Genomic DNA, 25,410 nt, shown 5'->3' on the forward strand with positions numbered 1-25,410 from the left:
CAGCGACACCTTGGGTGCATCAGCCTTAAGGGTGTTAGCGCTGATCACCTCCAGTTCCTGGTTCGACATCTGCCCGATGTTAGTCCTAGATTCATCGATTACGATGCTCAGTGGGGGCTCACTGCACAGCAATTCAGGGGGGGGGGGGAGTCTGCCAAGAGTCTGGAGAAGGCTGAAATATCAAATTCACGAATGGTTACCTTCGCGACATCGCTGTCGGCCTTTTCTTCGTCAGCCCGGATAGATTCGAGCTCAGCTTTGAGGTCAGCAATCTCTCCCTCCGAGATCTCTTTAATCAGCATCCGGTTTGCCTTAATCTCAGCAGCCCGGACCAAAGCTGGGGTTAGACGCTCACTTTCTTCGAAGTGCTCTCTTACATCATCTATCAAAGGGCAAAGAGCTCGTCTCATCGATTGACGCTCTTCTCTCCGAACTTTCTCCATCTCGCAGTTGTTGCTGGCCTCCAAGAGTTGGTTACGGAGTTCTACCTTATGAAGCTTGTTCTTGGCAGCCTTCTCGTTCTTCGAAGCCTCGTAACAAAGGTCAGCCGCTTTCTTCAACTTCCCCCTGAGATCCTTGTTGGCAATTCCGAGGTCAAGTACTTGAAGCTCGGCTTTCTTCATCCGGGATCAAATCTGCTCGGCTTTCTCCACAACTTTGGTGTTTATTGCCTCCACTCGGGCGAACTCAGCCACCTGGGTCTCTAGCTCGGAAACCTTGCCTTTCAACTTCGTCACTTCAGAGACTGAGGGTGAGGCAAACAACTGCTCTTCATAAGACACCACCGAATTGTCGAACTCGATCATCATCTGTGGAAGTCAGTGTGTTAGGTCTAAACAAGGAATACACATCCATATAAAACCTAGGTAAGTGAACTACCAACCTCTACGCCTTTGTCCGCGAACCGGAAGAAGTTCCCGCGGTTGATCTCGAACATATCAGTAAAAGCCGGGACACGAACTCCAGGTCGGGCATAGCTTCTCATCAAGTCTACTGGAGAAGCAGGAAGAGCTGTATAAAATAGACGAGTTATATGATTTTTAAGGTAGAAGTGTAAAACCATTACCCCGGACATCTAACTTACCACGAGGTGAAGGGCGTTGTTCTTTCGGGGGGAGCCTAACAGAGGAACCTCCTGATTCCTTGGCGCTCTGGGGATCCCTGGACTTCTTCTCGGTGAGGGGGGCCACATCCCTCGGGCAGGATTTTCCGCGCTCGTCTCCTGAGGAACTGGTTCGAGCTCGGGTTTTCTCGTGTGAAGAGGAAGAAGATTCAGGTTCTTTCCTCTTCTTTGTCTGCTCAGCCCTCTGGGAGCTACCATCGGCACGACCGCTATCAGGAACTGGAGGAGCCTCTACCTCCCGGGGTTCCGCACTAGAATTCGCGATGACAATCATGGAGGGTTCGGAAGGATCTGGAAGGGGAGATGAGGCCCCGCTCACATCAGGGGCGGTGGAATTGGCATTCCTAGCAGAAATGCGAGCTTTCCCTTCTGCAAGAGCAGCGGCCATATGTCTCTTCGCCTCCTTCTCTGGGTTCTCGAGCTCCCTCTTGAAGTTTTTCTCCTCTCTATAGCCCATGGAGGAAGTGTCAAGAACTCGAGGAGGAGAGGAGCGAATAAGGGTGCGCCTTCTGAGTCTGGCTCCGGACTCTCTAATTCTCTCGCACGAGAAAGAGTCCCAAGCGATCTGGCCTTGGCTGCAGAATCGGGAAAAAAAACTCCGCGAATGTACTGGACAGCTGGAACAAAAGGAGGTAATGGTGCGAAGCAATAATATTAGATTAGTTAACACTATGCGTAGTACGCTACGCTACCAATTTTCGAAACGTGCGAGCTCGCTAGATGTCCGAAGGTGAGTTCATTCACACGGAAAAAGAAATATGACTTTCTCCATTTCTCATCCTTCTCCGGGAGTTCATCAAAAACTTTGAGCCCAGAGAGTGGACTCACGTAAAGAGTACCCTTGGTACGTCCTGTCTTGACGGTATAGACATGGAGGAAGTCGGCCAAGGATAACGAATAATTAAACTCTTCTGCCAGAGTTTGAAGGCATAGAACTGTCCGAACATTTGAGGAAGGGTGAAGCCAAGTTCAAACATCATCCGCACGATGAGTTCGGGAAGCGGGAAGGATAGCCCGCACGCGGAGAAAAAATCCTCGAACGCACAACAATAACTGGGACGGGGACTTTCCGGTGACTCGTGTGCTTCAGGGAACCAGATTTCGATCTCCGAGGGAATTCTGCACGACCCTCTAATCTCTGATTCGTCGTTTCTGTAAAGAACAGACGGCTGATGAGGACCGAAAGCACCGGGGATGAGCGGTTTAACGACTTTACCCGGGGTAAATTTTGGAGGAGTCATGGTTTTTGAACAAGAGTAGAATTGATCTGAAAGGCTTGATGAATTTTCCGGTGACAAGCAAAGAACAGAGAAGATACGAAAAGCAAAAAACTGGAAAATAAAGAAGAGGAGGAGGGATTACCTTTATATAAGCCGAGTTGAGAAAAAGTAATGATTACCTAGGAAGCCGAGAAGTCCCGCTTCTTCTCTCTCTCTTTCTTATAGCGTGTTGCTCCATGTGGTGGGTCCCGATGCTTGTTCGGGAAGGCAAAACCCATCATTAACACGATCAAATCATGGGATACGGGATATCTTTAGTTTCCCAAAGCGTTTAGCGAAAGATCAAAAGTCCCCCGAACTCATCAGCTCGGGAGACTTGGGGGGCAACTGTTGGTATTGTAATCCGTCACCTTGAGTTATGGGCTAGGGCCTAGGCCCAATGGGTAATAAGAGGCAAGGCCTTGACTAGGTCGGCTAATTGTTCATTATCCAAGGACGTGAAGTGAAACGGAAGAGCGAAGTAACCTCGGAGCTCGGAGGAGCGGTCAAAGATTCCCTCGGATACATTGAATAAAGGGCGAAAATTACAGACTAAATTGATGGAATTAAATGTAATTGAATTGTATAAAAGTAAGGAGGGAGAGAATGTAAAGGGGATCGAAAAACTTTCATTTGGCAATAAGAATACATTTTTCACTCTGCAAATTACAATTGATCTTTACTTCTGCTCGGAACTAGAACGGTGGTAAGCGCCCCCGCTCTCAATTCACTCCGGAACTAAGGTTAGACTTCAGTTCTCACACTACCCCAACCAGTAAACCTTAAACCTTAACTTATGCCAAATGTTTGACTTCTTGCATTATATTCTTTATAAATTTCCAAATTCATTGATGTTGTTCACTATTATGTGGATGATTAACATGCATAGATGAATACTTATTTTTGAATGATCAGAGAAAAAAACATATTAAATGCCTAATTAATTAAAAAATTTGTGGTTTGACAAAAGTTGTCATGGTTAACTATCAAACGATTTGAATATTTCATATCCATAAAATCAAGTCCACATGGACGATAAGTTATACACATCCACTAAAAACTACTTTTTTTTTTGGTGAAGTAGTCGATCATTGTTAAATATCAAACAATTTTAATCTCATCATATCCCCTAAAAACCTAATCATGAAACTTATACTAAATCCTAAACCATAAATCCTAAACTTTAAATCATAAACTATAAACAGAAATTTAATTCTATAGCAATTTTAACAAATGTAGTCAAATCTAAAGATTTTTTACTAGAAACCATGAAATTGACCTACCCCAACCTTTAAATCCTAAACTTTAAATTAGGCCAAATTTTTGACTTCTTGTATTAGATTATTTACTGGTAAAAAAAGATTTGGAAATTATATTACTGGTTTTTGTGCTAGAAACACTTAGAATCCGGCGCCTCAATCCTTTGAGCTTAAGAGAAATTCTTTCATTGAAAAAACTCTCTAACCAAGTGTTAACTAGAATTATACATCTAAACATGTCCATGGACATGATTTGTATAACATAATGCACCATTTTGTTTATTTCATCTAGAATTTTTTTTTGCTTTTCTCTAACAAAAACTATATATTTTTGTGCCTACACTTTCCAAGTAGCAAAAATTATATATTTATTTAAACAATGAAAGAGAGAGAAGAGAATGAAAAAGAAACATGTGAATTGGGTAACTAGAAGGTAAGAGAGCATGTGTGAGAATGATATCATGGAGAGAGGGAGATGAATTGAGTATCTAGATGTGATGAAAATGTTCATTGGAGAGAGAGAAAGAGAGGGTCTGAAAATTAAGGAATTATAAAAGAAAAGAAAAAATAAGAAGATATTGCTGTAAATAAAAGCAAAAAAAAGATATTGTGAGGTTTGTTAAACAAGAGAAAGAGAGTGATGAAGATATTTTTGTTTTTTTTATTGAGCATTATTGTGTGCATAAAAAGAATTGGTTGGGAAAGAGGTGGTTTAGTTAAAGGGTGTTTTTGACAATTCAATCTAAGAAAGTGTGTTGTGGACAAAAAGTGTGCTATTGTGATATTAAAGTTTCAAAAAGTGTGTTAGAGTGCAATATTTCCTTGTTTAAAGAAACAGTTCGTGGCCACTGTAGCTAAAACAGATTTTTCTCTCTAGCAAAACCCTAGATCTACAGCTCCGCCGCCGCCGTGTCCCCTTGCCTCTCCGCCGCCCTAGGCTTTCGCCGGCGGTGTGAGAGGGCTCTGCTTGTTTCTTTTCTTTGTCGCTTCGTCGTAGTAGTAGGTGACCCAGCTCTTCCTTTCCGGTGTGGCGGACGACGAGATCTCGGCTCGCCTTCCTCTTCGGTGACTGGTGGTGGTTCGTAGCTGCTCTGGGCGTTCTTGCAGTTTCGGGGAATCGGATCTGAGTTTTGGATCTCGACGTTCCTCCGTTTTCCTCTACCCTTTCGTAAGAGAAGCTAGCTGCTCGGAGGTTCATGGTCGAGTCATGGTCGAGTCGGGTCTTAGTGTCTTCAGGTTGTTGGGGAGGCTTCAAGGTGTGTCGTTGGCCGAGATTTGCGGACTCCCATAAAGCCGACGTTCTCATGAGAACTTCCTCAACTTCCGGTGTCATTCCGGCCAAGAAATGAGACAACAAAGCAGCTTGGCCAATCCAGTTACGCATCGTGAGGTGATGATATGCTAATCTGTGCTTCAATCCCTTTTCTTGAATCGTTAGCATTCTGGTCTTGTAGGATTAGTAAGGAAAAGCTTAGCTCTTGCTGGTTGTTTTTTTGTGTCTCTTGGTCGGTTCAGTCGGATGTATTGTCCGTTTTAGGTTTAAGACCGGAACATTGAAAGCCGGGAATTCCAAGCTTTTCTGATGATGCGCCTCTGGGTGTTGATGCTATTGGGACAAGTTCCACACGCTGATCATGAGGATCTCATAGCTTGGATTTGATTTGCTCTTCAGTATTAGTTTTGGCCTTCTCTGTGCTAGTATTTGTTTTTGTGTCATTAGGTCAATTTAGGTGGTTTAAGAGATGATTTCACTCCGGGTTGTGGAGTGTTATCTATCTCGTTGTGGTTAAAAAAATGGTTTTCGATTAGGTAGCGTTGGATCCGCCTAGTGTTTCAGGGTTGTACTTGATCAACCATTGCATTTGGTCCAATTCTATAAAGGCGAATGTAATGTGCCATGAATTTGGTTGTATTCTTTTGATTAATGAAAAGTTGATGTTGAGCAAAAAAAAAAAAATGATTCAGCTTTTACACAATTGCTAAAGAGGGGATCACATGAGGAAGTGGTGGATCATATCTGTCTTTAGGTTCTTACAATTTGGAAACAAAAAAAAATAGATATATCATAAATGCACTAAAAATATTATGGAAACTCATTGAGAGAATTCATATGTTTTATGTAGGGCTGCTCTCATATGTTTTATGTCGGGCTGGGCATTGGGTTACCCGTTCGAATTTGGGTATTATCCATTCATGTTTGGGTAAACGGGTTTATAAAAATAGAATTTATTGGTATTTTTAGATATAAGAGTTCGGTTCGGTTTGAGTACTATCGGGTTCCGGTCGGTTCGGGTTACAAATTTTAGAACCTAATTAGCATCCGAACTACCGGGTACCCAGAAAAAAAATCTTTTAAATTATTTAAATTTAAATAAAATTAGCTAAATTTGACTTATAAAACTAAATGAGATATTCAAAATGATAATCATAATTTTGGATAATTACATTATATTAATGCTAAATATTATAAATATGTTTATATGTTTGGGTTTGATGAGTACCCAAATGGGTATCTGGTATTATCCGACCCTAACCCGAACCCACGGGTATTGGAAAATAGAACCTAATAAAATTTTATAGACAAACTCGTACCCAACCCGAATCCGGTTTTTTGGGTTGAGTTCCGGATTGGATATTCGGATACGGTTTTATACTCAGGCCTAGTTTCATGTTTGTATTTTGTTAGGAGGAAAATTTCAGAGCAAACAATAACTAAAAATATTAGTTTTTTTTGGTAGGATAAAAATATTAGTTTTTTAGTTAATTAATACTTCAAGATATATACAACAATAACATTTACTATTAAATAAGATAAATTAATAGAATATATAGTGTAAATTAATAACGATAAAATTTTAAACGCATAATCAATACCGAAACTTTTTTTTTTTTTTTTTGTGAAGAGGAATCAATACCGAAACTTAAGATAAACAACAAGAAGAAGAAGAATAAAATATAATCAAATGAAAACAAGAAATGTGGATGCTTAAACGATTAGTTTTTTTACAAGGCAAACAATTTCTTGAACATATTTTGTGGCGGCAGGTCCTCGTCACAAATGCCCTCACCAACCTTTCAATCATTGATTGTATGTAAGCCAGACACATGCGATCGTTTGGGATCTGAAATATTCATAAATACTCAGATCTTTATCATAAAAAAAAAATGAATACAAATTTACTAGCTAATTAGGACATTTTTGAAAAACTCTATCTTCTCTATTTTATGGCTGAATCTTGTTTCTTTCTTTTTTTTACGACTCTAGTTTTGATTAATTCTAAGGAGCTCGAAGTAAGAAGAGTTAGCATGAAAACACGTACATGTTTTTATTTTGCTCTCTAATATTCTTGTATATAGTTGTATATATTTGCCATTTTTGAATAATCAGTCTTGGTGATTTGTATGAATTTGTAAAATGAGGTCAACCGTTGGTGGAGATGAACTCTACTCCTTATCTCACGAGCCTTTTTTACATTATTTTTAAGATTAAAAAGTAAACAAAACCTGAGAAGAAAAACAGCATAATAATAATAGTACAAGTTACAGATTGTGAAGAAGCAAACATATTGAGTCTTGCTTGGGTAGCATCAAGGTCGAATAACTAAATGATAAACGATGGTTACATAAACTCCTAGATCGGGCTCTATTATTATAGTTTTATGCTCACTCTATACGTCGGCCTAACGTGGCAAAAGTGGATGTTTCTTTTGAATAAAGTAGAAAACTAAAAGCAAATAAGCAAACATTGTAATAATACCAAAAGAGGAATGAAAACAAAATTTCTGTATTTGGAAGTGATGATCTTAGACTCCACGCAACAGTGTTCTTTAATTGTTTTGTTTTGAATAGTGGTGTGATATTCTTATTGGCTTGTAACCAAAATGGGCTCCCTAAAAGAAAGCACCACCACTTCTATCTAATGAGGAACACTTTAACATGAGAGTTAAGAACCCCTTTATGTTTCTGAATTATGAATTATGAATTATGATGCAGATAAAGTCACACAAAATAATATACTAACATGATAACATCCCCTATATATTGAGGTTAACTTATAGGTGACATATTGCGGAACATAGTATTTCAAAAAACAAAAAAAAAACAGTGCTAAAAAATAGCGGTATAATAATATTTTTGATATTGCTAACTTCATTGATTAGTTTAACCGTTTTACAGTATTATATCCTTTTTCGTTCTTAAACCACATGATTTAATCATAATTTATAATAAAAATAAAGTACGAGAAAAACATGATAAGATTACACTAAGTCACCATATTACAATATTTTCGAACCAACATTCGATGAAAGGAGAAATCGATAACAATAGTTTAAACTCATGGTAGATAGCAATAATAACACAAACCAATAAATTATATATTTTGGCTATATATCATATTTTTTAGTATTCATATATTCTATGATATGAATCAAACTGGTAATATTCGATATTTGGTAACGGTGAAAGAGGCCGAGGCCACAACCTATACCAAAATTAAAAAAGAATCTATGTAAAAAAAAGACAAAAAAAATAAAACTAAAACTCTTATGAAAGGCCCTCAAATTTAGGTTGATTTAGGGTTTAAAATTATTGGGACAAGCATGCATACACAAGTGCAGAAACTTTAGCTATAAAAGATAATGGTAAACTATAATTAAATAGTTTTCTACGAAACTGAAAAATGATAAAGATAGCAGTACAAAAAATAATTATGAATGTGATTAGTATATAGATACAAAATACAAATGAGGAAACGATATCATAATCTATTTATTTATTCATATATTTTTATTTTAACAATTTTGCTATTGCTTATTTGGATATATTTTTTATTCTGCTAATTTTCTTTTGTATCTCTTGAAATTACTAATCTAATTCAAAAAAAAATATTATTCTTTTACTAGTGCTAATGTTTACTGTTTATAATTAATAAAAATAAATGAAACAATCCAACATAGATCTACTATGGATAATATCTTGTCTAATATGAACATTTTTATATTTAGTCTTATCGTGTTTCAAAAACAAAAATATTTAATCTTATCTAATGTATGAATTAGTATGGCTGTTGGAAAAAAAAAAGTACCATCCTTATCGTCAACCATTTTGGAAAAAGACAAATCAATATTTTGAATATTGATTTTTTATTACTTTACAATTCAACAACTATCCATATATTTTACATTTTTGTTTTTAAGATTACAGTTGTGCCACATATCAAATTTGAATATGAACAATTTCTTTGAATATATGGTATAAATCCAAATTAACCTAAATATATATAATTATGATTTAACTCCAAAAAAAAAAATTCCCAAGCACGATCGCCAACCACTCGAATCCATCTGTCAGAAACGAACGGCCAATATTTTACCACGTCGCGTTCTATAATTGGATATAAATCTTTTTACAAAGCACTCAAAATTTAATCTCATTTTCTCATTCGTCCACGTTTGATTTATTAATTTGTAAATTATTTATTGTTTAATAAAATTTCTTTAGAGAGAGAGAGAGAGAGAAAAAAAAAAAAAAAGAGAAAGCTTTGGAGCCTTAAAATGGCAGCTCGTGTCGAGGCGGCAGCAACACACTTGTCGTTTCTCCCCGTAGCAGTTTCTCTGGAGTTTTCGCAGTCGCGAATCTTATTTTCAAGAAATTAAAAAAAAATTGTTTTTTTTTTGGAGGTAAGACATATTTAAACTCCTTTCTCTTTTATTATCTGTTATGGATCTGTCTCTGTCTCTGTCGGATCATCTTCATCCAACTTTGTGTTGTCTGCTTCAAAATCTGCTCAGTGTTTATGGATCATGTAGTTTAAGTAGTAAAGGAAGTAACTTTTGGTAGTGTCTGTGAAAAGAGAGAGTCTGTTTGTATCGATCTGATTTAGGTTTTTTTTTTTTCAAAGGAATGGTTTTGATTCGATCGGTTTGCTTTTTCTCATATGGAATCTGGAATAGTAGATCCTTATCATGCTTTTTTGGGTTTTAGCGATTTATACTTTGGATTCATTGTTGAATTCCCTGATTTTGGGTTTTATATTTTTGGCATTTCGTGTTTACTTTAAAGAGGTTTGACAATATGTGATAAAGATAAGTGATCTATTCAAATTATCTGGATAGTTTTTGGCTGTGATGCTCATGTATGGTTATGAGTAAATACTTTATCTGGGTCTGAATTCATTTTTTTTTTCGCAAAAGAAGTCTTCAAGTTGCGTTTTTTTTTCATAAGCGTTACCCAAAGATCTAACCTTTATTGATACGACTTTACTGTGCTTTTACATTTGTACACATTCATTAATGTGGTTTGTCCAGTATCACTTTGGTCTTCTTAAATGAATGTGAATGTGACACACAGCTCACTCTTTTTTTAAGTTTCTTGGATCTTTCATGGATTCTTCGTATTGTGTGACTCACTTTAATTGCTTTACTTTACTTTTAGAAGCAGGGGTTTTAGGGCGTGGTTGCTTTGTTTTCACTGAAGAAGAAGAAGAAAGTGAATTCAAGGATCATGGGAACTCATATCAATTTCAACAACATAGGAGGTGGTGGTACTCCTGGAGGGGAAGGGAGTAACCAGATTAAGCCAACGGGTAATGTCATGCCCTTGGCGAGGCAGTCTTCCCTCTACTCCCTCACATTTGATGAGCTACAGAGCACACTAGGTGGACCGGGGAAAGATTTCGGGTCGATGAACATGGATGATCTCCTAAAGAGCATATGGACTGCTGAGGAAGCTCAGGCCATAGCCATGACTTCTTCTTCTTCAGCTGCTACAGCAGTAGCGCAACCTGGTGCTGGACCTGCTGGTATTCCCGGTGGGAATCTCGAGAGGCAAGGCTCTTTGACATTGCCTAGAACGCTCAGTCAGAAGACTGTTGATGAGGTCTTGAAATTTTTGGTCACCAAGGACAGTAATGGTAATATGGGAAGTAGCAGCGGAGGCGGTGGTGACTCGAATGCGCCTCCTGGGAGGCAGCAGACTTTAGGGGAAATGACACTTGAAGAGTTTCTGTTCCGTGCTGGGGTTGTAAGAGAAGATAACTGTGTTCAACCGATGGTTCAGGCCAATGGAAACAATAACGACGGATTTTATGCTAACAACACTGCTGCTGGCGGCTTAGGTTTTGGATTTGGTCAGCCAAATCAAAACAGCATATCATTCAATGGTAATAATGATTCTATAATCTTGAATCAGCCACCTGGTTTAGGGCTCAAAGTTGGTGGACCAATTCAGCAGCAGCAACAACAGCAACACCAGGTCCAACAACAGCAGTTGCAGCAGCAGCAGCAACAACAGCAGTTGCAGCAGCAGCAGCAACAACAGCAGTTGCAGCAGCAGCAGCAACAACAGCAGTTGCAGCAGCTGAATCATCCTCATCCACAGCAGCGGCTGCCTCAAACCATTTTTCCTAAACAAGCAAACGTAGCATTTTCTGCGCCTGTGAGTATAGTGAACAAGGGTTTTGCTGGGGCTGCAAATAGTTCCGTCAGCAATAATAATGGATTAGCTAGTTATGGAGGAAACGGGGTCACTGTTGCAGCAACTTCTCCAGGGACAAGCAGCGCAGAAAATAATTCTTTATCACCAGTTCCATATGTGCTTAATCGAGGACGAAGAAGCAATACGGGTCTAGAGAAAGTTATCGAGAGGAGGCAAAGGAGAATGATCAAGAACCGGGAATCAGCTGCTAGATCAAGAGCTCGAAAGCAGGTGAGTATTGATCCAACCAAACTGTTATCTAACCCCTATTTTTTTGGTTTGACTATTTTGGTAGTATGAAAAAGATGCTTTATCTTCTATGTTTTTTTGCTATCCACTAATTGCAGGCTTATACATTGGAACTGGAAGCCGAAATTGAAAAGCTCAAGAAAACGAATCAAGAATTGCAGAGAAAACAGGTTTCATTATGTTTCCGACATTTACAACCTCTCTGTGTATTTTGGACTTAGGTCTGAAACTTGGATTTCCCTTTATTGCAGGCTGAAATGATGGAAATGCAGAAGAATGAGGTAATTGGTTAAGAACTTTAATTTTTTCATAAGTTCATTCTGAAACCCTTAACCATACTTGATTAGGATCAACATCACTAGCAAAAGACCAAACTTAAACTCCAGATAGTTAACAACATTTTTGTCCCCTCGCTTTGTTTTATATAGCCCTTTTGATTGTGTTGTTCACTAGTACACCTTGTGAAATTAGCAGCTGAAGGAATCGTCGAAGCTACCGTGGGGCAGCAAAAGGCAGAGCTTGAGAAGGACATTAACTGGTCCATGGTGAGGGCAGAATGAAGCAACAAGAATGAATCAAACCAGACTGCGTAGCTTGGGACTTATTTAATAGGAGATAGTGCTACTACCTGTACAGAAAATTAAGGGAAAATATGGAGTGATAAATCTAGGTTACAGAGTAGGAGAGAGTTTTCATTATGAATAAATGACATTTTGTTCCCTGACCTTTATTAGTCTAGGTTTAGATCATCCTCTGTTTTTTGTTTTTTATGTTTTCTGATCGTTGGGGTTTCTAAAAGACAGTTGTTCATATATGTTTGTTTGACTTTTGTATCTGGTATTTGGTTCTCTTATGTGACTATGTCATTAAATTGGGTTTAGCCATTACTTCGATTAGCAACAAATTCACTCTTGAGTCTGGTCAGAAAACATATTTATCTTTCAAAATTGCAATTAGAAAACAGTTTGGATCACACCAAACGACAAGTTTCCAGAAAATTAATGTGAATTATGAGGAGAGATCAGATGTCTCTCTCTTCACTCAAAACGAAAGACCATTTGGTGGAGAGTGAGGAGAGCCAGTCTCGAGCAGAAAACTCCGGCTACAATGCGACCTTGAAGTGGTACTAGAGGAAGAAGCCAAGCCACGGATGTCTCCACTTTGAAACCCTGAGTCACCTCTCAGCGACCGTCCTTTGTTCTCCTCAACCGCCATTGCAAGACCGAGATGCAAAGGATCACAGCTTTCGTACAACAGCCTCAGGACTTGCTTGATCGATGGCCTAGCTACACCTTCTTTCTCTGTGCACCATCTTACAACTGCCACTACTGTTTCAAGCTGTTCTCCATCTATGCAGTCTTTGATTCTTGGATCCACCAAATCTATGCGTCTTGATTCCGATAACAGTAAAGGCTGAGACAGTTCTACCAGGTTCCTACCTTCATCGACTGCTCCCTTCCCAGTTATGATTTCTAGCAACACCACTCCGTAGCTATACACGTCACTCTTCTCTGTCAGTTCTTGTGGTACAACGTACTCTGGATCTACATAGCCTGAAATTGAGATTTCATGGTTTTAGAATTTGCTCAAATATTTCAAGAGTAGTTGTTTCCTTTGTATTATTGACCTGGAGTTCCACGAATATCAGTATTAACAGGTTCAAAACAAATGGAGCCATCTCTAGAAGCATGAGCCAGACCAAAATCTGCAAGCTGCATCACAAAAACCAACAAACCAATTGTTCTCAACAGGTGAACGGATTGAAAATTCAATGTATCAGTTGATGCGGTGGAATGCAGACTCACCTTAGCAACAAAGTTTTCATCAAGTAATATGTTGCTTGACTTAATGTCTCTGTGACAGAGAGGAGGGTCACAGTAGAAATGAAGGTATTCCTGGAGGAAAAGGAAAAATATCCAGCCAATAACTAAGAACAGTAATACAAAACCATAAAGTGAAAAACGAAAATGAAGGCTTTGTAAATTTACCAGAGCATTAGCCACATCTATTGCGATTTTCATCCTAGTTTCCCAACTAAGTGGAGGTTTATCTGTGGCTGCACAGAGACAAAGAACGAAGTTCAAGATTCCTCGAGTCAAGTCTAAAAACATAGCAAGAAACTTTGGAAACTATGCGCATACATACAGTGTATATGATCCTTGAGGCTCCCATTTGCCATATACTCGTAGACAAGGAACCTGGAATTATCAGGTTAGATGAGCAGAGGGCAATCCAAATTTATTTTCTACACAAGAGGAGTGAAGTGAAGCTAAATGTAAGCATTCACCTCTCGTTCTTCTTATTACAAAACCCTTTCAAAGCAACTAGATGGCGGTGATGCAGCCTGGCGAGAAGCTCTATCTCTCTGCAAAATTCATCTTCTGCTTGTTCAGAGCTCTTGTTCATCTTTTTAACAGCTGCAACCAAGCCATTACTGAACTCAGCTTTGTGAACAGTCCCGAATCCCCCACGGCCAATCACCATGTTGAAATCTTCAGTTGCTTTCCTTATCTCCCTGTAGCTGAATTTTCGAAAAGCAGACGAATTACCTGCAAAAGTTAACCACAGGTTTATTTCACATGGTCTAGCATATCTTGCAAGTGTACCACCAGAAGAACTTTGCACCTTCATGAATGATCGACCTTGGGCGGGGAGAAGGAGATGTCTTTAGATTACATTCCATGCCATTGGAGTCATCAAGTTCTCGTTTCTTTCTTCGGATAAGAACTATTAGAACTACGAGCATCACAAGGGCAAAACCTGTAACAGCGATCCCAATAGCCGGAACCACTGTCAAGTGATATGAATGGTGACTTTTAGTTGAAGACAAAACAAAATTGTCACTGCTTGGACTATCAGCAAACACCGGACTTGGAGAAGCGTCTGGGCTCAGTGACGATGGAGATGAGTCTGAATAGAAATCAAGAAAATCAGAAAGGCGCTGTCAAGGATCTTTCCTAATATAGAAACAATGATAAGGTTCTACAATCCATAAATGCAAACTTGACTCACAAAACTGTGTATACCTGGAGAGGGGGTAAGCTCAGGCACATTAAAGAAGCAGCTAGCAAGTTCAAGAGCCGATGAATTGTCAACCCGGCTAGCTAATACAGCATAAGTAGCATCTCGACAAGTACTCAGTTTGATACTATTATCTGGACCAACAAGACTACGAAGGTAGGTGACACCAGAATCCAAGCAATTCCTACATAGTTTCCCCGGTGGAAGCGGGAGTTTGCAGTTTCTAGAAACATCTCCAAACGTAATGGACTGAAGCATCTGCGTTACAGTGGTCAGACCCTCGCAATCGTAGTTAACAAGAATCTTGGTCCCTAAACCACAGAAGATAGTTGCATTTGTTGGGATTCCATAAAGCTCCATGGTTCTAGAGATGGTAGTAACGCAGACTTCAGTCAAATCTGATGGAACTCCGAGATCTGTTGTGTAGTTTGCATAGCGGGAGACAGATACTGCAACAAAAGCGTTCATGTAGCGGCAGCATTTGGCTCTGTCGGTATTGTTGGAGCACATAGAAGCCACGAGAGTGAAGTTAGATGCAGTCAAGTCTAATGGACAACCTGTTTACACAATAAATTACATAACTTTGCATCAATTTCGCAAGAGTTTCAAATTTAAGCAACAGAGTTCAATACAAAAACACTTATAAAGACGAATGCTCATTGAAATTCGCAAAACCCCAAAGCACAAAACTATCAAAGTTTCAAGATTTACATCAGAGTTTGTAGTCTCGAACCATTTAATGCTAATTTAAACGAATCAAACCTAAGGAAGAAGATTTTTTCAAAAGAAAGATTTAGTACAATTAAAGAATGTGGAGAGAGAGAGAAAGAGAGACAAAACCTGCTTGGGTGAGTAAAGGCAAGTACTGGAATCCAAGAAATAATGCAAAGAATGCGAGTTGCAAGAGAGCTTGCTTATAAACCACCACCATGGCCTAAGAACAGAGGAGGAAGAGAGAGAGAGAGAGAGTAAGAGACGTTAAGAAAGGTCAATGGGGAAGTCGCCTGAGAGAATGACAGTGGAAGGTAAAGGTAAGTGACAATGAGATGGAGAGAGAACAGAGTCGTCCAGAGTTCCCTATTTCTCCATTAAACCCCCGGTTAAAGAATATAGTCCTTTAATTTGTCATTCTCTTAGGTTTTTACCCGCTAATTCGTTAAATGTTGTTTTAAGCACCCAATACAATTTCAAAATTAGTAATTTTACGTTTCAGATAGTCAAACTTTTCATGTGTAAACTTAAGCCCCATCCCTATTCCCTAAGGCTAATATAATAAATTGCAATGGTCGGCTTATAAGTTTTTGTTTACTCTTCTAATAAGTGGAAAGACAACATTAAATAAATGAACGTTAATCAAAAATATTTTAAGAAAGAAAAGGAAATTCGAGAAAAGGAAATTACATTAACGCGTTTAGGAGTCCGAACCCTAATATATAAACAGAGTTTTGCTTCTATAAATATAACACAATCTTTTCAATCTGTCTCTGAGTTTTGTTTTTCTCTCTGAGTTTTGTTTTTTCTGATTTCACTCCGACAACAATGGATACTGATTCAATAAGACTCGATGTTAATCTAGCCGCTACGTCTCAAGATCCGTCGTTAGGGTTATTAAGCACGGTGATAATCACTGTAGAGATAGGCTACTTCGAGGAGTTTATCATAGAGAAGAACGACGATCATCGTAGCATCAAGAGCGTCGGATCTTACCGGGAGTCTCCACCAGGTCCAGACTCACAATTCATTCTGAAACTCCGAACCTTCGAGCCAAAGGACGTCTATCGAACTCTCCATAGCCAACTCCACGATAATCTCTTGTCCGAATACATAGCTGATGAGATTGTTGTCCAAGCCCTACGACAAAGAAGCAAAAGTTCTAACTTGCCACAACAACCTTTATCCATGAAAGGGACTGTCAGACTGACACAGAAGGTGTACAACGTTGTGCGTCGCAACTCTGCTCTGTCTCTGTCGGCAACAGATTTGACGACTTGTGCCATCTGTTTGGAAGATCTGGATCTGTCTAGAACCGAGGATTACTGTCACGTGCCTAACTGCTCGCATTGTTATCATGAAGAATGTCTCAATAAGTGGGTAGATCGATCTAATGGCACATGCCCTCTCTGTCGCGAACTATTTGACGAACCAGAGAGTGAAACGGAGTCTAGTTAGGGTTTCAAAAAAAAAATTTATTATCTTGTGGTCTTAATGATTTGCTAATTTGTATTTCTTTTTTATGTAATGATATTGATAATGTTTTTGTTTGCAACATGTAATGCAGTTTGATTTAGTGAAATTAAGATTTTTTTTAAGACTTGAAGTTCAAATTAATAATTTCATCTACAAGTTTGATTCAGTCTGCATGCAACATATGTCTCATCACACAAACACCATTGATTTAAAAACACATTTTGTTTCAGATAAAAAAAGAAGCAACTTTGAACTTTTTGATGTCGGTTTACCAAATTTTGAAGGAAACAATCCAACAATACCAGAATTGAACTAAACAATCCACATCAACTTTTGACAGTAAAGAGAGATATAAGGAGGTTATAAGGAGAAAGGAGAAAAGAGCATACTCTAGCTTGTTCTTTGGTATCTTCAATTGCTGAGCAATTTCATCAATGTGTATCCCCCTGTTGTCTTGCTCTGCAATGAAGTCAAGTCCAATGGACAACCTGTTTACACAATAAAGCACATAACTTTGCATCAATTTCGCAAGAGTTTCAAATTTAAGCAACAGAGTTCAAGACAGAAATCAGAAGAATAAACCAAAAATATAGGTTGTGTTTGCTGCTCAGAAATGTGTTCCAGCTCCTTTTAAATCCAGTTCTGCAGGCTGTGTTATTGTAAGCTGTGTTTCAAGAAAAAGGGAGCTGACACTGATCATTGTGGACTGATTATTCATGAGACATCTACCCTTGTTGCTTCTTTGTGATAGTAACATTATTGGACAAGAGTGTCTCAAGACCAAGTGGTTAGTTTGTTATTTGTTATACGTGATCTTGTTTATTTGCAACTGTTTTAGGATTACACTCATAATGAGTTGATAGTGACTGAGTTTGAGTTTAGTCAATATGAAGTTATCAGAAACATGATTGTCCCCATGAATAAGTGTTCCTGCAACATGATTGTCCCCATGAATAAGTGTTCCTGCAGGTTTTGGTTTTAAAAACTGCAGGTTCTGTTTTGAAAACTTTAAAGGTTTTGGTTTTTCAAAACTGCATGATTTGGATTTAAAGTTCTATGTCTCTATAAGTTCTGAAATTGCAGGTTTGGTTTTGAAGTTCAGCTTCTGTTTTAAAAACTTAAAAAATTTAGGATCTACCATTGGACACATAAAATTTAACAGTTTCTTAATAACTTTTAATTTTCTCAAAATTTATAAGAACAGAGGATGGAGAGAGAGAGAGACGTTAAAGAAAGGTCAATGGGAAGTCGCCTGAGAGAATGACAGTGGAAGGTAAAGGTCAGATAGAATGAGATGGAGAGTGAAGAAAAGAGTCCAGCTTTCCCTATTTCTCCATTAAACCCCCTGTAAAAACATATAGTCCTTCAATTTGTCATTCTCTTACGTTTTTACCCCGCTAGTTCGTAAATGTTGTTTTAAGTACAAATATCAAAATTAGTAATTTTACGTTTCAAGTAGTAAAACTTTTCATTTATAGCATCCCTAACATAATAATTGCAATGGTCGGCTTTTAAATTTTTGTTTACTCTTCTATTTAAGTGTCCCAATCTTATCTCTTCAGATGAATTGGTCATTCTCTTCATGTTTTTTACCTTTTATCATAAAACACCCCTAAAATGTTAACATGCGGTCAAACTAAATTATGATACTAGAACTTATTCAAAAACGTTAAACTTTATTAGTATATGATTTCCTCTCATGTGAGGTGTAGTTCTATGATTGATTTGGACCAGCACAATCGCAACTTTAATACTCCCAAAGGTTTCATAATATATTAAGAAAAGTATTTTTGTTTCATAATATAATTATAGGATGTTTTCAATTTTCTAGGCAATTTTTAGATTAATTTAATATTATATATTATGCAGTTTTGTTTCTAATTAGTTAAACTTTTTAAAAGTAGTTATTTTTTAATATGTGTGTTTTAGCTAAAACATCCTATATTTTGAAACGTAGAGAGTATAAGATTACAAACACTTTAGAGATGTTTTGTGGCGAGCATGCTATTTGTATAATTTGTTGTTTTATTACTAGATAACTAGATTAGTACCCGCGGTACACCGCGGGACAAGTTATTTGTAATTAAAACATTTAAATTATAAGTTGTTTTTGTTTGTTAAATATGTTATAATTGTATAATAATAATTGTTAATTTTATGGTTTAAACCATATAATACTGCGGGTCCTAATATTATTTTTTACATAATATTAATTTAATCAACTTAATTAGATACGTCATTTAATCAACTTAATTAGATACGTCTATTTCTCTAATATTAATAGTGTTAACAAAATAATGAAATGAAGTTTTAGTCGTGTAACACCGAACTAATGATATTTTAAAAATTATATAAATAAAAAATATCGATCAAACCCATCCCGCCATATAACCTCGTTCCGAGATATTTTAATTCGCACTATATTCTTAATTTTTAATATTTATTATTTTGTATTATAAATATTAGATTGAGTTAGTATGATATTTATTAAGATTGTAACATTAACATTTTATAAGATTGACGCTTCTTATAAAGTTTAAATAGTTATAATACTTAGAATTCTTAAAAAAGTTTGAATATTTCTCATATTTGAAATTTCAGAAAGATAAATACTTAGGTTCACCCCCCCTAGGGGTGAATCTTTCCGTTCACCTCCTCCTTTTTTAAGTTTTAACCAATCATAATCTTCTATACATTATTTCATTTAAAAATAAATCAAAATTAAATTTATAAGAAAAACAAATTAAGGAAACAAATTCTGTATGATTTTAATTAAGTAAATTTAAATATTAACTTGGTTCAGATTTATAATTAGAAAAAAAATTATGTGTCGGTTTGGGTTTACAAATAAGGTGATTAAAGTTTAGGGTTTACAATTAAAACAAAATTATATGTTGGTTTAGGTTTACAAATAAAGTGGTAAGGGTTTAGATTTTACAATTAAATCAAGATTATATGTCGTTTTGGGTTTACAAATGAAGTGGTTAGGGTTTAGATTTTACAATTAAAACGAGATTATATTTCGGTTTGGGTTTACAAATCAGGTGGTTAGGGTTTAGATTTTACAATTAAAACGAAATTATATGTCGGTTTGGGTTTACAAAAGAGTAGATTTTACAATTAGAATGAAATTATATGTCGGTTTGGGTTTATAGAAAAGCGGTTTAAGTTTTTAATTTTATAATAATGTATACAGATACCTTTAAAATAAAACGAAAAGAAATATAAGTTTCAATCGAAGATACCTTTAAAACAAAACGAAAAGAAATAAAATTGCCAAAAAAAAAAGCAAAAAGAATTCAAAAAAACAATTTGTTTTTTCTTCCAAATTGTATAAATCATATAAATTATAAAAAAAATAGAAGGCAAATAAATGAGTTACAAATTATATAAATTTAATTCATATATTGATATCTTGAAAATATGAGAGGTTTTAACTGTAAATCCTTTTTAAAAAAAATGATAACTATGATGATTATAAGAAGATTTTTTTAAAAAAAATTGAGATGAAATGTTAAAACAAAGCGATTTTTCTTTGGTAAGATGTGAGATGAGATGAAAGAACTTTGATTTATTTATAGTGATATGTAGAGAAATGTGATTAATGTTAGCAGTTAATAGATTTCTTGGTTAGCAAGTTCAAACTTTGATGATAGGTAATATTTCGTGTTCTTAGCTTTATAGTATGTTTTGAAAGCATTGATAATATTTTTCATTAATAATTTGTTGGGATATGAAATGATTAATTATGATCCGATATACCTCATTAAATGATTTAATTTGTTTCTACTTTGATTTTGAATTTAGGACTTTTAGGGTAAGTGAAATCAATGGTCTTCAATTCATTTTAGATATTAATTCCGTTAGAATCATTTTACGATTTAAATCCCCGATTACATTAACATTTTCAGTAGGCATGTCAATTAGGGGTAAAGCCCGCGAGCTGGCCCGGCCCGTCCCTGAAAAACACCGGGCTCGGGCTTAAATATATATGTCCAGCAAAAATCGGGTCTTTCGGGCTCAGCTCGTTTGGGCTGTAGGGTTTTTCGAGCTTAGCCCGACCGGACTCAGACCAGCCCGAAAAGCCCTTTAACAAATATATTTGTACCTTTTTGTTAAATTTTTGTTTGATTGCAATATTTGATTAATAATTTATTGTAAATAAAGTTTTAAAATCTAATCCTAATTTTCATATTTACTTAATAATCATACTTAATACTTTTAAAATTTTTATCTATAATATTTTATATGAATTATATATTGGTTTATTTGGTTAAAGTATCGAAATTTTATTTAGTTTTAAACTTTTTCTATTAAATTAAGTTGGTTGTAGTGAATATAGATGAGTTAATAAATTTTTGATTGATTTGTTTTATATTGCACCTTCAAACACTACTTTTTAAGGCTTATAAGTTTGAATTTTTGATCGGTAAGATAAGCCCGAAAAAGCCCGAAAAATCTTATAGCCCTATTAGGGTCGGGCTCGGACTTTGAAATATTGGCTCGGAAATATTTCGGACCGGGCCGGGCCAGACTCAAACATACGCGGGTTTTACGGGTTTCGGGCCGGGCAGCCCGATTGACACCCCTAATTTTCATTGAAGTTCTTAAATTTTTTGGTTAACTATATTCTTTAAATAATTTATTGTAAGAAGTATGTTAAGAAAAAGCAAGAAACAAAGAATTCACTTCTGTAAGCTAATCATTGTTTCCGAGATGCTCGCAATTCCCCTTGTTTTTTTTCTTTTCTTTCGATGACAAATTTAGACTCAAGTTTTTATTTTCTGTTGGTTGGTCAAAAGCCAAATAATGCAAATCACTCATTCCAAGTCATTTGGAGTTTTACGAAGTTGTTGATTCTTCCCAAAGCCAAAAATCTTTAGGTTTTATTCTTTTAAAAACTTGTTTTTTTTCTTATATGGGATTTTGCTGCAAGAAAGAAGAAAATGTCTCGGAGATTAACCTTCTTTCTAACAGCTCTTCTCATTCCATGTTTTCTTCTCCTTAGCCCTTCATATTCCCTCAAGGTAACCTATAAACCCTAATGAATTGTGGGTTTCAGGAAAAATTACAAAAATAAATGTTGATCTTTGTGTTGATTGGTAGGAAGGAGAAACATGCATCGTGAACAAGAACTGTGATCGGGGATTGCACTGTGAATCGTGTCTCGCCAGCGATAGTTTCCGACCTAGATGCACCCGAATGCAACCCATTAACCCCACTTCCAAGGTTCCTTTCTTTTTGCTCATCGTTAATCATTTATATTCTTAATATTTTTGTTGAATCGATTGATCATTTTTTTAATGTGTCAAAAAGGTAAAAGGATTGCCGTACAACAAGTACTCGTGGTTAACAACCCACAATTCATTTGCTCGAATAGGTGCAAAATCAGGCACTGGCTCTATGATTCTTGCTCCTTCCAACCAACAAGATTCAATCACAAGCCAGCTCATTGTAAATATTATTTGTCATCATAGTAAACCCATTCTAGAAGTGTTTTTTTTTCTTTTAATAAACCCCTTTTCAGAAGTTTTATACTTTTGATAAAGCCCTTTTTTAAAGTTTCATTCTTTAATATGATTCTTATCTTTACCTTTTTTGGGTTATTATTACAGAATGGTGTTAGAGGGTTTATGCTTGACATGTACGACTTCCAAAATGATGTATGGCTTTGCCATTCCTACGGTGGAAATTGCTTCAATTACACCGCATTTGTAAGTTCCATATAGATTCTTATAAAATCGATCGGTCCAAAGTCCAAAAAAATGTTTCTAATTATTTTTTGGATATATGTAGCAACCCGCGGTTAACATTTTAAAGGAGTTTCAAGTGTATCTAGACAAGAATAAGGATGTTGTTGTGACGCTTATCCTCGAGGACTACGTGAAATCTCCTCAAGGTTTAACCAAAGTATTTGATGCATCTGGATTACGAAATTTCATGTTTCCGGTAACAAAAATGCCTAAAAACGGAGAAGATTGGCCTACTCTTGATGATATGATCAGTCAGAACCAAAGATTGCTTGTTTTCACGTCCAACCCTAATAAAGAAGCCTCTGAGGGAATTGCATTTACATGGAGATACATGATAGAGAATCGATGTGGGTCACCAAATAGATTAATACATCATAATTTGCTTATAACATATATGACATTAATTGATACAATGTTATGATTTTGTAGACGGAGATGGAGGGATGAAGGCTGGAGGGTGTACCAATAGACCGGAGTCAGTTGCAATGGGAGATAGATCGAGATCACTTATTCTAGTCAATTATTTTCCGGATACTGCAGATGTGATCGGATCTTGTAAGCAGAACTCTGCTCCTCTTCTTGAGACCATAAAAAGTTGTCAAGAAGCCGCAGGACAACGCTGGCCTAACTTCATTGCAGTCGATTTCTACAAGGTACGTCGAAAGATGTGGTCCAGTACTTTTGGTGAGATTTGGATCCGGTTAATGTAACATTTAAGTAATGTTAATGCATGTGTGTGGTATAGAGAAGCGATGGTGGAGGAGCTCCAAAAGCAGTGGATGTTGCAAATGGTCACTCACTGTGCGGCTGTGAAGATATAGCCGCTTGTAAAGTAAGTATTCTATGTACTATATATGTAGTCACTATGTAAATTATGCTATTTAATTAGATGTTATGAAAGATGAAACTAAACGTGTCTGTACAGGAGAACATGCCGTATGGGACGTGTGAGAAGCAAGAAGAGAAGAAACCGGAATCTAACCTAATGATGATCGCGAAGCTAACGGCTGAAGCGACTAGAGGCTATGGTCATCCATCTACCAAACCGACCCAACTTGGGCTTTCTGTGTTTGTTGTAACCTTTATTTCACTTCTCTCATATTTTTGACTCCAATGGTTACATTATAGTAATGACAAAATTCTATCTATTTTTACTTGTAGTCACCTAAATACATACAAAAAAATTATTGCATTTATTTAAATAAGTGTCACACTTACAAATATCAACGATGAATACCATTATTAAGAAAAACAACTTGCTTTTGGCTAGAGATTCCGAATCCGGTCCGGGTTAAGAGCACCGTAAGATACCGGCGGCGAGGCCTCACCGTCTAATAATCCTTCTTGATCCGGTTTAACTCGGTGCGGATCTTTGCCACAAGGGATATAAAAGAAAGACTTGGAGTTAGGACAATTCTGTCTCCGCATGAAAAACCTGGCGCATTCCCACCATGTTCTTTGATTCGCAAGACCTCGGATACAATTCATACCCACGTCTAGAATCTTTCTCTTGATGAGGGTTCGACATTTTGGACCAACTTGCGTAAAGTAATTAGACGAGAGAGAAAGGTTTTTGAGGCTTGAGAGCTCGCAGAGGATCTCCGGTATGGTACCGTAGAACTTGTTTCTAGCCAAATTGAGCTGTTCCATCTTGTTTAGGCAACCAAAAGAGTAAGGAATCGGACCGGTTAGCTCGTTAGACTCGACATCAAAAACTGTAGCTCGGTTAAGGTTCCCAATTTGGTACGGTAAGCAACCGGTTAACTTGTTATTCAAGAAAAGCACTTCTTGTAGGGACTTGATGTCACCAATGCTTGCCGGAATAGGACCCCTGAATCTGCATCATCACATGAAAATACCCCCAAAAAAAAGCACCTTTAGAACCTCAAAAGTACAAGACCCAGTTCAGAAATTTCTCTTGACGTCATACTAAACCTACTTTATTTAGTTCTTGATATGAAAACAGAGTAAATAACTATAATGGGGAATTTTGGATTCAAGTTTGGTAACGAAACCTGTTGTTAGCGAATGTGAGGTAAAGAGCGGTGATGGATCCGAGATTCTCAGGGAGTCTCTGAGCAAGATTGTTGTCGTTGATGAACAACACGTCAAGATCGAGATTAAACACCTGAGAAGGCACAGAACCGGAGAAAGAATTGAACCTGAGATCAAGAAACGTGAGGTTCGTTGCTTTTAACACAGAGCTCGGGAACTCTCCAGAGAGCTTATTGTTGCTGAGATCAAGCTCGAAAAGGTACTTCAAGTTGCTCACTTTTGGAACAGAGCCCAAGAAATTGTTACTATTTGCGTGGAATATGGTGACTTCTTCTAACTTGTCGAGGAAGTTATCTAGCCGGAGTTTCTTGCCACGGAAGTTAAAGTTGTTGAACTGAATACTCCCAAGTGCGTCGTCGTTTGTTCCCGGGAACTTGGCGCACTCGAGTCCTATGTAAGTGTCCTGAGCGCAAATGTCGGTGCCTACCCATGTTTTGAGTATCTTCTTTGGATCGTCTTCGATTAGCTTCTGGAAATTCTTGATGACTGGAAACACTTTCTTTATTAGTGGGCTCGAGAATATTAGCGGCGGTGGTGATGGAGGAGGAAGTGGCCGTGGTGGCGGCGCTGATGGTGTTTCAGAAGGAGGAGACGGCGGAGAAAAGTCTTCTTGCTCCGGAGATGGCGCCGGAGAATCGTCACTGCCACCGCCAATGATGATTTCTAGAGATTTTCTGTCGGTGATGTGGTTGTTTCCGGTGGCTAGAATTGAAAGAAAATGAAGAGACAGAATCAAGAAAATGGAAAGAATATTATAATTTGGGGCCATTTGGTAACAAATTGATGCAAACCTTGAGGATTGGCTTAGGGAGAGTTATATAGAGAAAGAGTGTGAAAATGATGAGAAGTCAATGCACATGTCTTTATGTGGGCTGGTTTAGGTTACAATACATATAGTTAAATCCAAATATGAATTATTTGTTAGAATGAGAAAACATTAATATAAAATTCTTCATACCTATTATATAATGCCAAAGGGTGGTTGGATACATGTGTAGCTAAGCTTCGTTGGTGTATATCATTTTTTT

General features: G+C 37.1%; 6 protein-coding genes across 11 annotated transcripts; 3 read left to right on the forward strand and 3 right to left on the reverse strand.

The window, feature by feature from the left end:
• Positions 1–629: 629 nt before the first annotated feature.
• LOC147920353 (uncharacterized) lies at positions 630–2,364 on the reverse strand. The gene is made up of 5 exons (XM_087501034.1): positions 2,169–2,364; positions 1,806–2,058; positions 1,067–1,698; positions 884–1,011; positions 630–809 (listed from the first exon to the last, which is right to left on the reverse strand). Exons 1-5 carry the CDS (start codon positions 2,362–2,364, stop codon positions 630–632), a joined length of 1,389 nt encoding a protein of 462 aa, XP_087357160.1.
• A 6,704-nt stretch (positions 2,365–9,068) lies between these two features.
• LOC109124833 (ABSCISIC ACID-INSENSITIVE 5-like protein 7) lies at positions 9,069–12,270 on the forward strand. 5 transcript variants are annotated; one of them, XM_087502348.1, is made up of 5 exons: positions 9,069–9,322; positions 10,077–11,348; positions 11,465–11,536; positions 11,618–11,647; positions 11,841–12,270. In XM_087502348.1, the coding sequence occupies exons 2-5, from the start codon at positions 10,146–10,148 to the stop codon at positions 11,913–11,915; spliced, it is 1,380 nt and encodes a 459-aa protein (XP_087358474.1). In that variant the 5' UTR covers positions 9,069–9,322; positions 10,077–10,145; the 3' UTR covers positions 11,916–12,270. The 5 variants fall into 5 exon arrangements, with proteins under 5 accessions (XP_087358474.1, XP_087358472.1, XP_087358473.1 ...); XM_087502346.1 differs by having other exon boundaries at positions 9,083–9,322; positions 11,838–12,270; XM_087502347.1 differs by having other exon boundaries at positions 9,083–9,322; positions 10,083–11,348; positions 11,838–12,270.
• A 14-nt stretch (positions 12,271–12,284) lies between these two features.
• LOC104765794 (putative receptor-like protein kinase At1g49730) lies at positions 12,285–15,489 on the reverse strand. The gene is made up of 9 exons (XM_010489564.3): positions 15,228–15,489; positions 14,393–14,944; positions 13,992–14,276; positions 13,654–13,915; positions 13,512–13,564; positions 13,355–13,422; positions 13,172–13,261; positions 12,994–13,078; positions 12,285–12,919 (listed from the first exon to the last, which is right to left on the reverse strand). The coding sequence occupies exons 1-9, from the start codon at positions 15,316–15,318 to the stop codon at positions 12,408–12,410; spliced, it is 1,998 nt and encodes a 665-aa protein (XP_010487866.2). The 5' UTR covers positions 15,319–15,489; the 3' UTR covers positions 12,285–12,407.
• A 437-nt stretch (positions 15,490–15,926) lies between these two features.
• Positions 15,927–16,556, forward strand: LOC147920354 (uncharacterized). Its single transcript, XM_087501035.1, has one exon. The coding sequence runs from the start codon at positions 15,927–15,929 to the stop codon at positions 16,554–16,556; it is 630 nt and encodes a 209-aa protein (XP_087357161.1).
• Positions 16,557–21,247: 4,691 nt separating this feature from the next.
• Positions 21,248–23,529, forward strand: LOC104765796 (PI-PLC X domain-containing protein At5g67130-like). 2 transcript variants are annotated; one of them, XM_087502351.1, is made up of 9 exons: positions 21,248–21,457; positions 21,552–21,601; positions 21,681–21,803; positions 21,891–22,028; positions 22,190–22,288; positions 22,371–22,674; positions 22,757–22,980; positions 23,073–23,159; positions 23,253–23,529. In XM_087502351.1, the coding sequence occupies exons 3-9, from the start codon at positions 21,777–21,779 to the stop codon at positions 23,433–23,435; spliced, it is 1,062 nt and encodes a 353-aa protein (XP_087358477.1). In that variant the 5' UTR covers positions 21,248–21,457; positions 21,552–21,601; positions 21,681–21,776; the 3' UTR covers positions 23,436–23,529. The 2 variants fall into 2 exon arrangements, with proteins under 2 accessions (XP_087358477.1, XP_010487868.2); XM_010489566.3 differs by having other exon boundaries at positions 21,405–21,601.
• Positions 23,389–25,254, reverse strand: LOC104765797 (uncharacterized protein At4g06744-like). Its single transcript, XM_010489567.3, has 2 exons — positions 24,343–25,254; positions 23,389–24,164 (listed from the first exon to the last, which is right to left on the reverse strand). Exons 1-2 carry the CDS (start codon positions 25,149–25,151, stop codon positions 23,594–23,596), a joined length of 1,380 nt encoding a protein of 459 aa, XP_010487869.2. The 5' UTR covers positions 25,152–25,254; the 3' UTR covers positions 23,389–23,593.
• Between the last annotated feature and the right edge of the window lie 156 nt (positions 25,255–25,410).

The sequence above is a fragment of the Camelina sativa genome, chromosome 19, assembly GCF_030686135.1.
Source record: "Camelina sativa cultivar CO46 ecotype springtype chromosome 19, ASM3068613v1".
NCBI classification, from domain to species: domain Eukaryota; kingdom Viridiplantae; phylum Streptophyta; class Magnoliopsida; order Brassicales; family Brassicaceae; genus Camelina; species Camelina sativa.

Bases quoted from the DNA above. Each gene is read 5' to 3' on its own strand.
- LOC147920353 (XM_087501034.1), bottom strand. From the start codon at position 2,364: ATGACTCCTCCAAAATTTACCCCGGGTAAAGTCGTTAAACCGCTCATC. The intron at 2,059-2,168 runs GTGCGTTCGAGG...ATGTTCGGACAG, and splicing joins TCCCCGTCCCAGTTATTGTT to TTCTATGCCTTCAAACTCTG. The intron at 1,699-1,805 runs GTACTACGCATA...CCGATTCTGCAG, and splicing joins TCGAAAATTGGTAGCGTAGC to CCAAGGCCAGATCGCTTGGG.
- LOC109124833 (XM_087502346.1), top strand. From the start codon at position 10,146: ATGGGAACTCATATCAATTTCAACAACATAGGAGGTGGTGGTACTCCT. The intron at 11,349-11,464 runs GTGAGTATTGAT...CACTAATTGCAG, and splicing joins GATCAAGAGCTCGAAAGCAG to GCTTATACATTGGAACTGGA. The intron at 11,537-11,617 runs GTTTCATTATGT...CCTTTATTGCAG, and splicing joins AAGAATTGCAGAGAAAACAG to GCTGAAATGATGGAAATGCA.
- LOC104765794 (XM_010489564.3), bottom strand. From the start codon at position 15,318: ATGGTGGTGGTTTATAAGCAAGCTCTCTTGCAACTCGCATTCTTTGCA. The intron at 14,945-15,227 runs GTTTTGTCTCTC...TTGTGTAAACAG, and splicing joins GCCTTTACTCACCCAAGCAG to GTTGTCCATTAGACTTGACT. The intron at 13,565-13,653 runs GTGAATGCTTAC...TGATAATTCCAG, and splicing joins TGTAATAAGAAGAACGAGAG to GTTCCTTGTCTACGAGTATA.
- LOC147920354 (XM_087501035.1), top strand. From the start codon at position 15,927: ATGGATACTGATTCAATAAGACTCGATGTTAATCTAGCCGCTACGTCT.
- LOC104765796 (XM_010489566.3), top strand. From the start codon at position 21,521: ATGTCTCGGAGATTAACCTTCTTTCTAACAGCTCTTCTCATTCCATGT. The intron at 22,675-22,756 runs GTGGGTCACCAA...ATGATTTTGTAG, and splicing joins ATACATGATAGAGAATCGAT to ACGGAGATGGAGGGATGAAG. The intron at 22,981-23,072 runs GTACGTCGAAAG...TGTGTGGTATAG, and splicing joins TTGCAGTCGATTTCTACAAG to AGAAGCGATGGTGGAGGAGC.
- LOC104765797 (XM_010489567.3), bottom strand. From the start codon at position 25,151: ATGGCCCCAAATTATAATATTCTTTCCATTTTCTTGATTCTGTCTCTT. The intron at 24,165-24,342 runs GTTTCGTTACCA...GTGATGATGCAG, and splicing joins CTCACATTCGCTAACAACAG to ATTCAGGGGTCCTATTCCGG.